Source organism: Lissotriton helveticus, chromosome 5_1, assembly GCF_964261635.1.
Source record: "Lissotriton helveticus chromosome 5_1, aLisHel1.1, whole genome shotgun sequence".
Classification (NCBI taxonomy): Eukaryota; Metazoa; Chordata; class Amphibia; order Caudata; family Salamandridae; genus Lissotriton; species Lissotriton helveticus.
The window spans coordinates 1,718,125,552-1,718,139,802 of NC_136065.1; the positions used below are offsets into that span (position 1 = coordinate 1,718,125,552).

Sequence of the window (14,251 nt, forward strand, 5' to 3'; positions counted from 1 at the left end):
ATGTCACAGTGTCAAATCATGCCTGAAAGTTCAGTTGAGCAACATGTAACACTTTGGTGCACTTGAAAGCGAGAGGCACAATACCAGGACAATTTTTGTGTATCCCCTGTTTGGTTGCAGAAGGACCCTGCTTTTGTCCTATCAGACTTGTGTCTCTGGGTTGGTTGTTGGTTCAATGCCTCCTTTAAACTGGATTTTGATGTTAGTTTTGTCTGGACACTGGCAATTACAATAGTCCACTCACCTAGACACCACCAGCCTTCACAGCTCACGTTTATTGTGGTTGAAGACCTTTGCCATCTTTAGTTTGCCCTGGCACAATGCATTTGGTCCTTTTTACAGTAAAGCAAACAGGAACTACTGAAAACATTGGTAGTCAAGGGCCAGGTAGCAATTACTCTCTAGTTCAAAGAGGGGCTAGAAGTGTCCTAAGATGTCCCCCAGGCTGATGAAACCTATCAAGCCTGATTATTACCCAGCTTTCCTGTGAAACTGCTGGACTTGCAAAAAGATACCAGTCAGACTAAACCTGTTGCACTCAGGTATTTCTGACCTGTAAGAAAGACCTCAGAAGGTTTCTCTTTCTCTATTTATATCAAAGTGGGGTTTTTAGTAACCCTGGGCGTAGTTCGCGAAGTAGCGCTATGTGAAGCTGCGCTGTTGTATAGCGTTTTAGGACCCTAGTGAAATTTTCCCGATTCATGCCCTTATATAGCCATAGAATATCGTATCCTTATATAGGCATAGAAATCATAACCATATTAAGACCTAGCTCAAGTAGTCCTAATATGGATTACCTACTTCCACTAGTTGCGAAAATCTACAACGATTTCTTGGAAAAAACCCGCCTTCAGCCGTCAGGGACTTCCCCCTGCATGAATATTAATTTATTCAAGAAATCATGGAGTTTTCAGAGAATTAAGTCTCTAATGACGTTGTTATGTCCAATCTTACGTCAAACTTGGCACCTTCAAGGTATAAATATGCCCACACTTGTCAAAACAAACACACAGTGGTTTGGAGCAGTTAGACTACCTACTTGCCCGATGCGCCCTGCTGCAGCAAGTGCCGAAGGAAGCTGACCCTCCAGCTGACGCACTGAAAGACGCTGTACTTTCTCCAGCCAAGAAATCCAGCTCCGGTGTTTCCAGGCTACCCTTGTGGGTTGCTGGGAAATCGAGTCCTGAGAGAGAGATAAAAGACCTCCTTCATTCTAAACCAAGGTTAGACCCTAAGAGAATTCTTGGAACAGATTCTTGGCAAAGAATACTAAAACTAGGCTACACCTTACTTACTTCTTCCCTTGTACTAGACCTAGGTTAGGTACACCGGGGTAGGCGTTTTTTAGAAGCACCAGTTGAGTACTTTTATTCATTATTTATCACTGTATGTATTTCATGCATTTTAGGTATTTTATGGCTTAGAAACCATATCATGCATTTACAATATTATTTTATATTACTCTTCGTACTGTACGCTTTGTACTTTACCACAAGTATTACGATTGCAGCAGTTCATTTCTTATGCTTGAGAAAGAAGACTGTTCAATAAAAACCTTTTATTGAAAACACCCGTCTCTCTATTTCTCTGCACCTCTGGTGAAACAAAGCATGCACGAGTGACTGAGTGAAATAACTATCTATTGTTTCCGCGACTCTAGAGATACATTTCTTATTCTTGGGAAACAAAGTTGTCATGTTTTAAGCGGTTGTCAGAAACTAATCCCTTCGTGTTAATTCGAGAAAGTTTCTAGTGACCTCTGAGCTAGCTGGCACACACACAATTAAGTCTAGTATATTCAGTAGAGACCTAGTCGACTTCAGTCCTACGTCTAAACTACATGATATACTATTCCAATGCGCAAAGCCTATTGGGAATATAGGAACTACACTACAACGCGAAGTGCACTTCGCACTACACAAGCTAAGCGTAGCACTACGCGAACTGCGTAGTACCCTGTTCCCGATTATTGCACACTGCCGAATGCTTGTCCGCACTGTGCAATCATTGAAAACGGCATCTTGCACAGTGTGAACTGTCTTTTACTGCTACTCGAGTAGATTTTTACCTGAGTGGCAGCTTTCTCATTGCGGACTTGATGTTGCTGATCGCGAACGAGGAAAAAGTCTCTCCGGGATGTCGATTTCCTTGCTCGCCGTCGCCAACTTGACGTTGAGGACTTTGAGCAAGCAAAAAATGACAGCGGCACTATGCTACGCTACACGTGTTTGCACTATGCTACGTGCAGTTTGCGTAGTGTGAAGTAGCGCAAACTTCGCAAACTACGCGAGCGTAGGGTAGTGTTGCCCCTGGTTAGATTTTAGTGTGTGGCATTTTCAACTTTTTAACTGTTTTGGTACTTTTTCAGGCTTTACACATTTTCCCCAAGTTAATCTTGTCTGCTCTGTGCTACACCAACCAGGGGTGGAGCTCAGTTACTTTATTACTTATGGTAGATATCCATTCAGTCAAACTAATAAGCCACTTTTTCACACATAAGGATGAAAATTGTTATTTGAAAGGGACGCCTACACCACGCTCCTTCCAAATAATGATTCCTAGGTAAGCGCAGTGTCAGTTTCAAAGGAAGGGGAAGAAACTGTGCTTTCTTAACCATTTCATTGCTCCACCGCTGGGGGAAAAAGACTTCATTCCCCAACATGCTCCACAACGCTACTTGCGCATAAAAGCGCAACTGTGACCCACGACAGTTGTACCTGCTTTGTCAGTTTCAAAGGAAGGGGGAGAAGCCATGCTTGTTTGACCATTTCATAGCCGCACCACTGGGGAACAAAAGACTCCATTCCCCAACATCGTTCACAACACCACAACGTAACTTGCATATGAAAGCACAACACCGACCTGTGGCATAGGAAGTGTGCGGAGCAAAGCCTGGACCAAGGGCAGGCCCGTCCATGCCCGTCGGAGCTTTGAGGAGGGTGGGCTGGGCCCCCCCACTAAAATTTGGATTAACACAAAGGCTAAACAAAAGAACATAATGGGAAAAAAATAGATAAATTCAGCTGACTCTGACGGGGAAACTATTTCAACCTCAGACCCTTTACTTGTTAAGATGCCTACAATTTTTAAAAAGATTGCCCTCACAGAAAGGAGGCTCTTTTTACGAGGGGGGAATATTAATGGGGGGAAATCAGTTACTGAAACCATGGGTCATCAGACTACATTGCAACCTGACGGTCTTCAGGATCCTCTCTCCAAGGTACCCACCCTCCTCACCACTTGCCAGTAAACCTGAATCTTTCCCCTAAGGAGTCCCTAGAAAAAAGAAAGAGAGGTGGCACGAAAGAATCACAACCCGTCAAAACAAAAAGATTAAAGAAGGCTTCTCCTACCCAGACCTCCTCGGACCCCCATAATCAAAACCAATCGTGTCAACTCTCATTTCTGACTTGAATGACCTATAAAATAAGGTAAATCTTCTACTGCAGTCTATAATATCTTGCGTGGGAAACATTGAGCTTCAAATAAAATAACTATTTCGTAAGTAGGGTCAAGGTTTAGTAAATGGTGAAAGTATAACACAACTTAACTCCATTGTTAGTTCAAATCCCACTACAAACTCATGTGATCAAAAAGGGCGCCAGGGGTAAAGGAAGGGTAGGATCCATCAAGACAGCCACCCATTGAAAGATGCAGGCTCAAAAGATTAGTTCCGGGGTAACAGTAAAAGTCTCTAATGAAGAGAACCAAGGCTTAACGTCCTCAGGTACCCTAGAGTAAAGGCCTAGTTTAAGACAGTGTTATCCTAGAGGAGTTGACACTAGACCAAGTCAGAGAGGAGCCAAGATAAGTATCATGCATCCACAGCAGACAGACATATTCCAACTCTGGGGCAGAGTTAATTTGCAGTCTTTAAATCTCCCTCCAGTGGCATGCCCATTTGTCTTAATAATAGTAAACGTCACAGTTTTAAGGTCGACACAACAAGAGTCCACACTTCAGCTCAAAGATAAAGCCCACCATTTGCTAACCAATTTTTCCAGATTGGGGCATTATATTCAGGGCCACCTTATCATGGTCAGAAGAATACCCTGGGTAGGCACATTGGTCAAAAATATCAATGGAGACTATATTGTATTTAAGTTTGACAATTCTCCGTTCGTAGGTGACCTATTAACTCAAACCCCCATTGCTCCATCGGTAAGTATACAGATATATGCCTTTCCTCTGGGCTTTTGTTTATAAACCACATCCTAACTCAAGAGTACAGATACCAAGGGAAGTATCTGAAGTCCTTATGGGAAAAAATTGGACTATTATGAGAGGAAACCCAGGCATACATACCTCTAACAGGTTTTCCCCATTGGAGAATTTTACACGATTCTGGGGGATTTTAACATCCACCTGGAAAAACCATGTGACAGCAACACGATACTTATCACAGAGGACATGACTAGTTGTGGCATGACCCAGCTAGTACAGCAAGGAACTCACTCCCCAGGTCACACTTTGGACGGGATCTTCTCATCCAATGCCAACATAAGTATTGGGGAGGTGATGCCTGTCCCGTGGTCGGATCATAAAGTGGTACATTTCATCCTGACCGTTGACCACGGAAAAAAGGTCAGGGCCGAGCGGGAGGGGAACCGCCAATACCAGGACTGGGATAAGATCGACATTGCTGAATTACAAGCACAGCTGGGGGCCACCCTACCTGGCTTAGATCAAGACTGCGATGTAGCTACATCCCAAGTTGAGAATTGGATTAAATCAGCAATTCTCACGGTGGCTCCTATTCAAATAAAAAAACGAAAAAAAAGAAATATCTCGGAGCCTTGGTTCTCTGAGAAACTAAGATTACAAAAAGACTTGCAGACGAGCAGAAGGGAGATGGAGGGCCAATTATGAAGCTAGGGAGAAAGTACACTACTGCAAAACACTAGCCATCTATAAGAAACTGATAGCGAAAGAAAAATCCGCGTTTTTCATAAAAAAATCAATGAGGCAAAAAATTCATGCAAAGAACTGTTTGCAACAGTGAAAAAACTCACGGAGCCCGCGGCCAAACAGGTTGTGGGCAGCACAGATCTATGCAAGAATTAGGCCTATTTTTCACGGATAAGGTGAAACTCATCTATGACTCCTTCACTCCTCTGCATTACGAGCGACAAGTAATGGGAAATCTCCAGCGTAGTCTGGTCACACCCTCAGTTTCTGGCCCTACCGAATTTAAATTCTCAGTTCCGTCAATTGATCAGATCAACCATCTAGTTCTGTCAACAAAATCTGGGAGCTCTTTGGACCCATGCCCCCCCAAGATCATGCACATGGTGCCAGAGCTGCTCAGTACCCAACTTCAGCGGCTTTTCGCCAATATAATTCAGTCCAATTGCTTCCCCAAAGCTTGGAAGGCAGCTTCCGTTCTGCCACTTCTAAAGAAGCCTAATCTCGACCCGTCTATCCCCGCTAATTTTAGGCCAATTTCAAGAATCCCTTTCCCGGCTAAAATCCTGGAAAAACTGCTGAATGCACAACTTGCAGGGTTTGTCAGGGACTCCCAAGCATTAGATGCTTCCCAATATGGGTTCCGAGAGGAATATGGGACACAAACTGCCTTGGTGATGGCAGCAGAGGAAATCAGGAGCATACTGGATGCAGGGGGGAAGGCCGCCCTCATTTTGTTAGATCTGTCGGCGGCCTTCGACACTGTGAACCATGAGATTCTCCTTACCCGGCTGGGGGAAATGGGTCTACATTCATCGGCAATTGCTCTGCTAGCCTGCGTTCTGGAAGAAATATCTTTTTCAGTGCAGCTGGGGGAATTTACGTCAAGATCCTTTAGTCTGCCTTGGGGTGTTCCCCAGGGCTCCTCGTTAAGCCCTTCCCTTTTTAATATTTACGTCGCCCCCTTGGCCAACATCATCAGAAAGTGCGGGTTCATCCCCCTCTCCTAAGTGAATGACACCCAAATAGTGGTGTCAATTTCAAACGACACTACCGAGACAGCGGAAAGATATAGGCATTGCATGGACCAGGTCAGTCACTGGATGCAGGCTAACTGCTTAAAACTTAATGGTCAAATCAGAAGTCATGATTCCGGGGGCAGAATCTAACATCTGGTCTAGCAAATGGTGGCCCGACAGCCTCGGGAGATGCCCATCGCCAGTGGATAACGTAAGGAACTTGGGGGTCATGTTTGACTCCAAACTCACCTTCAAGGCGCAAATAAACAATCTGGCCTCCTCGGTATGGTGCTCGCTAAAATTAATCAGGAAGCTGTTGCCATACATCCCACCGGACACGTGCAAAACCCTGGTCACCTTGCTGGTCCTCTCAAAATTGGATTATGGAAATGCACTTTATGCTGGGTTGCAAAAACAGCTTTTATTAAAACTCCAGCGGATGCAGAACGCTGCAGCCAGGTTGGTATTGAACATTCCAAGGTTCGAACCAGTGGCCCAAAAAATGAGAGGGCTCCACTGGCTCCCTGTAGGAAAAAGAATCCAGTTCAAGTCTGCTTGCCTTGCCTACAAAGCAGTGCACGGATCGGGCTCTCACTTCCTACAGAGAAATTTAAAATACTATGAACCTTCCAGGCCTCTAAGATCCAGCAGCGCTAAGCTTCTTATAACCCCTAGATTTAAACAACTAAGATGGGGAGGGAGAAGCTTCATACTAGACACAGCAAAAATATGGAACAAGTTACCCGTGGAACTAAAAAACAGCCCCTCACTGTTGGCCTTTCGGAAAAACATGAAAACTTTGCTTTTCTCAGCTTAGCGTAGTATGCGTGCTCTAGGCTTGTTCACTGCTGCAGTTCAGATCATCAGCGCCAAGACGCCCTTGGGCATTCGTGCGCTCTATAAATCCATCAATCAAATCAAATCAAATCATAGCTGTGATTGACTCTTGAGCCATGACCAAGCAGGACCTATCAAAACCGCTTCCAGGTAAAGAGTTAGAGAGATGAATGAGGAGTTGAGAGTGGAGAACACAGAGCGGAGGCCCAGTATACCTATTTTTGAATTATCAGACAGTGGGGCAAACAATGTGAAGAGAGGGGAAAGTACAGAGTGAAATCTACTATCATGGAATATTGCAGGGTATATTACCAAAAAGAATAACTTTGATTGGAAAAAAAAGTTCTTAACTTTGACATTATCTGTGTCCAGGAAATGTGGGAGACTGGGCGTATTCCTTTGAACTGATATCGTTCATACCAAACCCCAGCATTACCATCAAGAGTAGGCAGAGCAACAAAGCAAAGGGGGGAATATTGACATTGATAGCCAATACAATCATGATTAAAGTTGTAACATTCTTAAATGGACCCCCTCTTGTCATATCCTGATCTGCAAAGGGCTAAATAAATGGGACCGAATTACAATAAACTATTATCATAACAAACTTTGGGAATCCGGCATCAGTGGCGGAAGATCTTGGGAGGTCAATTGATGACCTCACTTATCGTCACCAAAAACACCTGAAACATATTTAGGTAGGCGATTTTAACAAAAAAAGTTGCCTGAGAGAGGAATCACACATTTTCGAGATAAAAGACCATAAGGGAGATCCTATTAGTCGCTGCAGCCATAGAACATATGGCAACGCCTTAAACCGACTACTGATGACCTGGCAATTAGAGATTGGAAACAGAATAAATCCACACACTGGTTTATTGGACCAAACCTTTCAAAGTGTACGTCGCAGGTCGACAATGAACTGTATAGTCACCTCAGATAATCTCAGAAAAAACATACAAAATATACAGGTAAAGTTGAAAGATTTTATTGATCATGTTCCGCTTTTTCTGTATTTTGGACTAGAGAGGCCTTAAAAAAGTTCCAGGAAAGACTGCCCTAAAATCTATGTTAGCAGGAAACAACGGCTATGTTTTAAAATGGGGTAAGGTAGATGAAGGAAGCTTAGTTGCTATAATTGTAACCTCTAACAACAAGGAGTTTCTGTTCTGCCTAGATGAGCTGTCTAATCCCGATCAGGTGACCGGGGCATTCGGGAAGGAATTAGACATTACCTTCAAATGAGTGCCCATCAATCAGCGGGTTCAATAAGAATTGCTCAAAAGCTCTAGCAAGCCTCTGCAAAGCAATGAAAATGCACTCTAGAGATAATGACCTTGTACGTGCCCATAGATCAAGCTACAAAAAAGCTGGAGAAAATAGACTGAAGCAGCTAAGAGGAGAGGCCTGGGAAAACCGAAAACAAGCCTCACATAGAAATGATAGTAAAGCCTTTGGGAAAGTGGCCAATACCCTGTTTTTGTCAGAAGAGAGTGGGCCATCATTGGATGTATACATGGATGAGGATTCGTGGGTAACTCAATATCAGATGTTTTTTCAAAAGGCGGAGAATAATTCCTCTGATGTTGCCTGGTCGGCCCCAAAAAGATTGTCTTCCTATATCTTTTGAACCGGAAGAAATAGAGCTTCCCCTTTCTCAGTAATCCTCCATGGATATTTTATTTTCAAATAAACTAATGTGGGCCCCACTGCTGACAAATATTGTTAATGCAATAGCTAAAACAGGCCCACAGCCCTCCTGGAAGCAGTCCTTATCTTTCCAATTATAAAAAGGGGACGGCTCTAATCCAGATAAGTACCAAACCATCTCCCTCGTTGACAGTACAGCTAAGCTAATGAGCTGACTATAACTGAACAGGCTCGAAGACTGGTTGTCTGAAAAGAATTCTCTCACCGAAGTCCAGTGTGGTTTTAGAAGGCGCAAGGGTACATTAGATCAATGCTTGAATTTGACCTTAGTGGCTGCAAAATATTCCATAGCAAGAAAAGTCAATTTTCTATGGCCTTTATGAACCTTTCAGCAGCCCTTGACTGCGTGGCACACAGTAAACTGTGGTCTATCATGGAGGACATGGGAGTGTAGGCTCCAATAAATATTTTTATAAGGCAACTTTACAAAGGTGCATTCGCCACAGTCTGCTATGGGAAGTAGGGTGAATGCTCGAAACTTTTTAAAATTGATAAAGGTGTAAGACAGGGATGCGTGCTTGCCCCTTTTCTTTTTGCCCTCTAAACCAATAACTTGAATGAGATCCTAACTGAAAAAGGAAAAGATACCCCACTAGTTGACTCAACCCCTCTCACTATTCTGCTTTACACAGATGATGACGTGTTATTAGTTAGAACACCCCTGGCCCTTCAAAACCCCAAATAGTAATATTTGTCTTTTATGGCTGACTTGGAACTCTATGTTAATAAAACCAAGACATTTGTTATGGCTGTAGGAGAGGAGTTTGAGAGGACAATGAGATTCCAACTACGTCAAAGAAAAATAGAAATAGCGAAAAACTTTACATATTTAGGTGTCCTTTTCGACTCCAAATTAAAATGGAAGGGTATGATGGTAAACAGAGTAAACCTTATGGGCATACGCATTAATGTTCTTAAAAACACCTGGGCTCTAAACCAGTCAAGGAAATGGTAAATGTTCATTTAGCCAAAACTACATATTTTGCCACGCATGGGGCTGCAATCTGGGGTATTGCGGATGCTGAGGCATTGCAACGTGTGGAGGATATGTTTCTTAAGAGGGTATTGTCTTTGCCAAGTGCATGCTCCAACATTGTCATAAAGAATTGAGCTTACCCTATATTAGTGACACCTTCAAATTGGCCCCACTATTATTGTTGCTTGCTATATGAAAAAGGAAAACAGAGCAATTAAACTAACTTGTGTTAAAAGACATCATGAAAATAGATTATGTCCTTTGAATTCCTTATTTGTTTTATGTTAGACTGTCTTTAATTTCCTTAGGCTTAGGATACTTTCATGACACCTCAACTCTTTGCAAAAGCTTCCCTAAATCAAAGCCTAACTATTAAATACATTTTGATGGCTAAAAGCACAAAAGACAGATGGGAAAGGAACAAAGGAAAATGTAACACAATTGCATATTATGGTTTATCTCCTGTGTTGTATGGTCCTCTTTCCTATATCTCTTTAGTTGAGAACCCTCAGCACTGATACAGTTTGTTAAAATTCCGCTTAAACTACATCCCTCTAATGTTGGGTTATACTAAAATCTATATTCAATAAACCATCTTTCCTCATGTCCCTGTGATGGAAAGTCTAATCAATTGACCCTTCATATTTTGTTTTTCTGTCTCTTATACGTTCAAGAGAGGAAGAAGTTGATTATCCCATTATTGTGGAAATTTAATCTGCAACATTATCCTGTAGCCTTATCAGTTATTCAACAACTGGAAATCCACATATGTATGCTTTGTGATTGCTTCATTTCTTTTTTATTTCACACATTTTTTTTATTGAGAGAGTAACAGAGAGCAGTACAGTCATGAGCATATATCAGGCATGGTTCAAATATTGACGAAAGCAAAACGAAAACAAAAGGAGTATAAAGTAAATAAAGAAATTAAGGAAATTAGACATTGCATCAGTACATTGTGGAGGTGTCACAATAACAAGAGGTGCGAAATAACAACAACAAGAGGTGCTTAATTTCTATGGACAGCCATAAAAAGTCGAGTGGTTTCCTGCTTAGCTGCAAAATAATTCTGGTAATGTAACCATATTCTGGAATGGAATATATTTTTGTAAAGCGCGATAGCTACCCGCAGGCGTCCCAGGATATTCTGATATAATAAGGTGATAGTGATTGTAAATACCATCCTCTCGTTCATTATGCTTTAGTTAAACATTCGTGTTATAAACAGGGAGTTAGGTCCTGGGACGTACGGGCAGCTGGACCATATGTAAATTTTTAGAAAAAATGTAGTGCTGGCCGTACATATACTTTACAACGTCTCCTTAATTGGAGTAACAAATCACCTATTGATTGAGGATTTGTATGGTATTTTTTATTTATACCTTTTGAATTATTTATTTTCAGGCAGAAAGATAATTTTACGAAAAAGACATACCATATATACACAATTATTAAAAAAAAAAATCAACTATACAAAATTACGACACTACTACATAAAACATGAAGCAAAACATTTCATATGTACATTTCATATGTACATTTGCACAATATTCAAGTTTGGTCAATATCATATATACATTACCACAGTATCCACATTTTTGATACAGTTCCAATCAAGGAATGGTGAAAACAATTAAGAAAAAATCAAGTGGAGAACAGATGAATCAATAACATGCACAATATTAATCAATGAAAGAATAAACTGAATCAATGTTTCAGTCATTCAAGAGTGCTTGTCTTCATTTGGCCAAATGGAGATAAGCACTCTTGAATGACTGAAACATTGATTCAGTTTATTCTTTTCTTTCATTGATTAATATTGTGCATGTTATTGATTCATCTGTTCTCCACTTGATTTTTTCTTAATTGTTTTAACCATTCCTTGATTGGAACTGTATCAAAATGTGGATACTGCCTGAAAATAAATAATTCAAAAGGTATAAATAAAAAATACCATACAAAAATTAGTTAAACATTCAGCACACAAATATTGATTGCAAATCCCAGTCTCTCAATCATTATGGTTTAGTTAAACATTTAGCATGCCACTGGCTTTACTACTAATATGACACATAGGGAAAGTGTGCAAATGGCTTGTAATTACTGGCAGTTGACTTTTTGAAAGATAAGTGGATCTATTTTACACATTCGGTTTTCATTTCGTTGATTAAGGTGAATTTTATAGCATATAGGATTTTAATGGCTGGTCACAACAGACGTTAAAGAAATGTTTACTGCAGGGTGCTTTGTAATAATTGTTTAAATGAGATTTTTATGTACAAAATACTGTTTGAATTGCTGCTCGGCTATAATAGGTCACTCTCAGATTTTATCATTGTCGCCTAAATAACTGTGGATAGGAGAATTTGAAGTATTGTAATTAAATCGTGTAAAGGAAATAGAATTTTTTAAATAACTTTTTATGGGCGTATCTACATGTTTAATGTGAATTAAAGATGACAATGAATGATTCCTTGTCCATTTATAAACGTTACTGACTCCTAAAATGGGATCAGTAGATTTAACAAACGTTCTTGTGCTCACCAACCCCGAACCAAAGATTTTGCAACCACACAAATGCTTTCTACATCCAGCCCTTAGTTTACACAATCTTCAAGACCCACTTAATTGTTAAAGGTTTGTCATAGTACACACAGTTTACAAAATGTAATCTTTTCCAGGTGGGAATATGCATGTTTCGTGTACTAATGCCATGGCGTAAAATTTAATACAAGATTTTGTCTCATGCAGCAACATTATAACTCTTACACCTACATTTTTAAAACCATCACATTGGGTACATGAAAACTGTGCATATGTTAGACAACCTTTAACAAGTGTGCTGTACAGAATAACACACGCACTCACGGTATTATATTCAATGCATTGTGTAAATTATTTCTAAGAAAATAATCATGCACATCAAATTTAGTATATGTAGAAAAATACAAGGCCAATAGGTCCTAAAAAACGCTATTATCACAAGAAAGTAAAATCAATTAGCCTCTGGCAGAAGGCACTTTGCTCAATAAATGTAAGAAGGGTCACCATTAGACACTGACATTGAAAAACGGTTCATTTAGTTACCAATGTCAATATTTTCATACCAAGTGGATTATAGATCCAGTGCTCACAAAAAAGTGAAGAGGAACGTGATGTGGTGAGTGAAAACACACATCTCATTGACAACATAAAGAAAACTCTTTTGTACACATTTTAAAGACAAAAGGAGTTTTACTTGTATAAGAGGTCAAACGAGCTTAGTAAGTCATCCTTCTTACATTTGAGAAAGTTCAGCTGGGATTTACAAAACTTGTAGTTTCTTTTGTATACCTTTAATTTTATAGACGAATATAAAACGGCACTCATTCTTCTGATAATACTTGCCTTGTCCTCTACATCTTGGTAGCTGTCTTTGAGTTCACAAGCCTGGAAATATGGTGGAGAATGGTTTGTCCAACCACTTTCTGTGCAATTTCTCTTGATCAGTTCTGGCAAAGAAGAGAAAGTGGAATACAGTTGTTTAAAACCGTGATTTCTATAAATAAAAAAACATTTCATAGACGAAAGCTATTAAAATAAAAGATAAATGAGCCAAAAGGATATATATATATATATATATATATTCACTGAAAAAACCATGGGTTATAGACCATATATAGTTAGGAATTAGCATTTACAAAACCTTATTTTACTCACACAAAACCATTGAAATTCCATATATAGTTAGTTGCACTAACTATATATCGTGCACCCGCAATCCACTGCTGATGATGTCACATATTACATCATTTCATGACATGGTCAGTGACATCACTGATGACATCACTGATGACATCTCAAATGACATCACTGATGACCTCTCAAATGACATCACTGATGACTTCACTGATGACATCTCAAATGACATCACTGATAACATCTCAAATGACATCACTGATGACATCACTGATGACATCTCAAATGACATCACTGATGACATCACTGATGACATCTCATTTGACATCAATGGTCACATCACTGATGATATCATTCATGTGACAATACAATGCATCTCCTCACACTTTAATATAACCTCTGTTACACCCAGTGTTAAATACAGAATATAATTTTTTAAACCATTGACACACCAATACTAGTTACTACATACGTTTCCGCAACTGCCGCGTTAGAAAACAACATCGTGACGCGTCGCGTCAGCGTGACGTATCGCGTTGTCGCGTAATACGTCATATGACGCGCCACGTTAGCGTACCCGGAAGCGAACCGGTACGCGAAGCAAGGCGCGAAACGTAAACACAACAGGTCATGTGACTTGGTAATAACACTTTTCATTGGTTCATTTCACTTTTGGTTTCCTAATGATGTAAGACTAGGTCATGTGATCTAAAATTAACACTTTTCATTGGTTTAGAACTATTGTTTTTCCCAAATGATGAAAACCCCTCCTTCTTTCCTCACTCTGACTTTCATCTTTGTGAGAGGAAGACCTTTTGTGATCAGTGAGCACTGGCTTCATTAGAAGCTTCGATTCAGAAAAGGGGGTGGTGATGAACAGAGTGTCTGAATTAAGCAGACCACTCTTACCTAGTCCAAAGATCAGGGCTTGATCCATCACCGTTATTTATCTCACTGCCCCATCCCAGCTCAGAACCTGGCTATATGCAAATTAGTCTGTCCCTGGCCCAGTGCATCATGGGAACAGGGCAGACCAAACTACCAAGCCAATTCTTCACCAGAAAGGAGACAAGCTACCGGGGACCGGTTTCTGGCATTTCAGCCTCTTCGGCCCGGCTTGCTTGAA

At 40.6% G+C, this 14,251-nt stretch overlaps 1 protein-coding gene across 1 annotated transcript in view; it reads right to left on the bottom strand.

Annotated features, from left to right (window-relative positions):
• Positions 1-14,251, bottom strand: part of LOC144752791 (vasoactive intestinal polypeptide receptor-like) — a gene marked incomplete at its 5' end in the record, with an annotated part of 603,698 nt that overhangs the window by 458,855 nt on the left and 130,592 nt on the right. Inside the window, one exon of the mRNA XM_078640644.1 lies at positions 12,835-12,938. Coding sequence (XP_078496770.1) covers positions 12,835-12,938 — 104 coding nt within the window. The remainder of the gene's footprint in view (positions 1-12,834; positions 12,939-14,251) is intronic.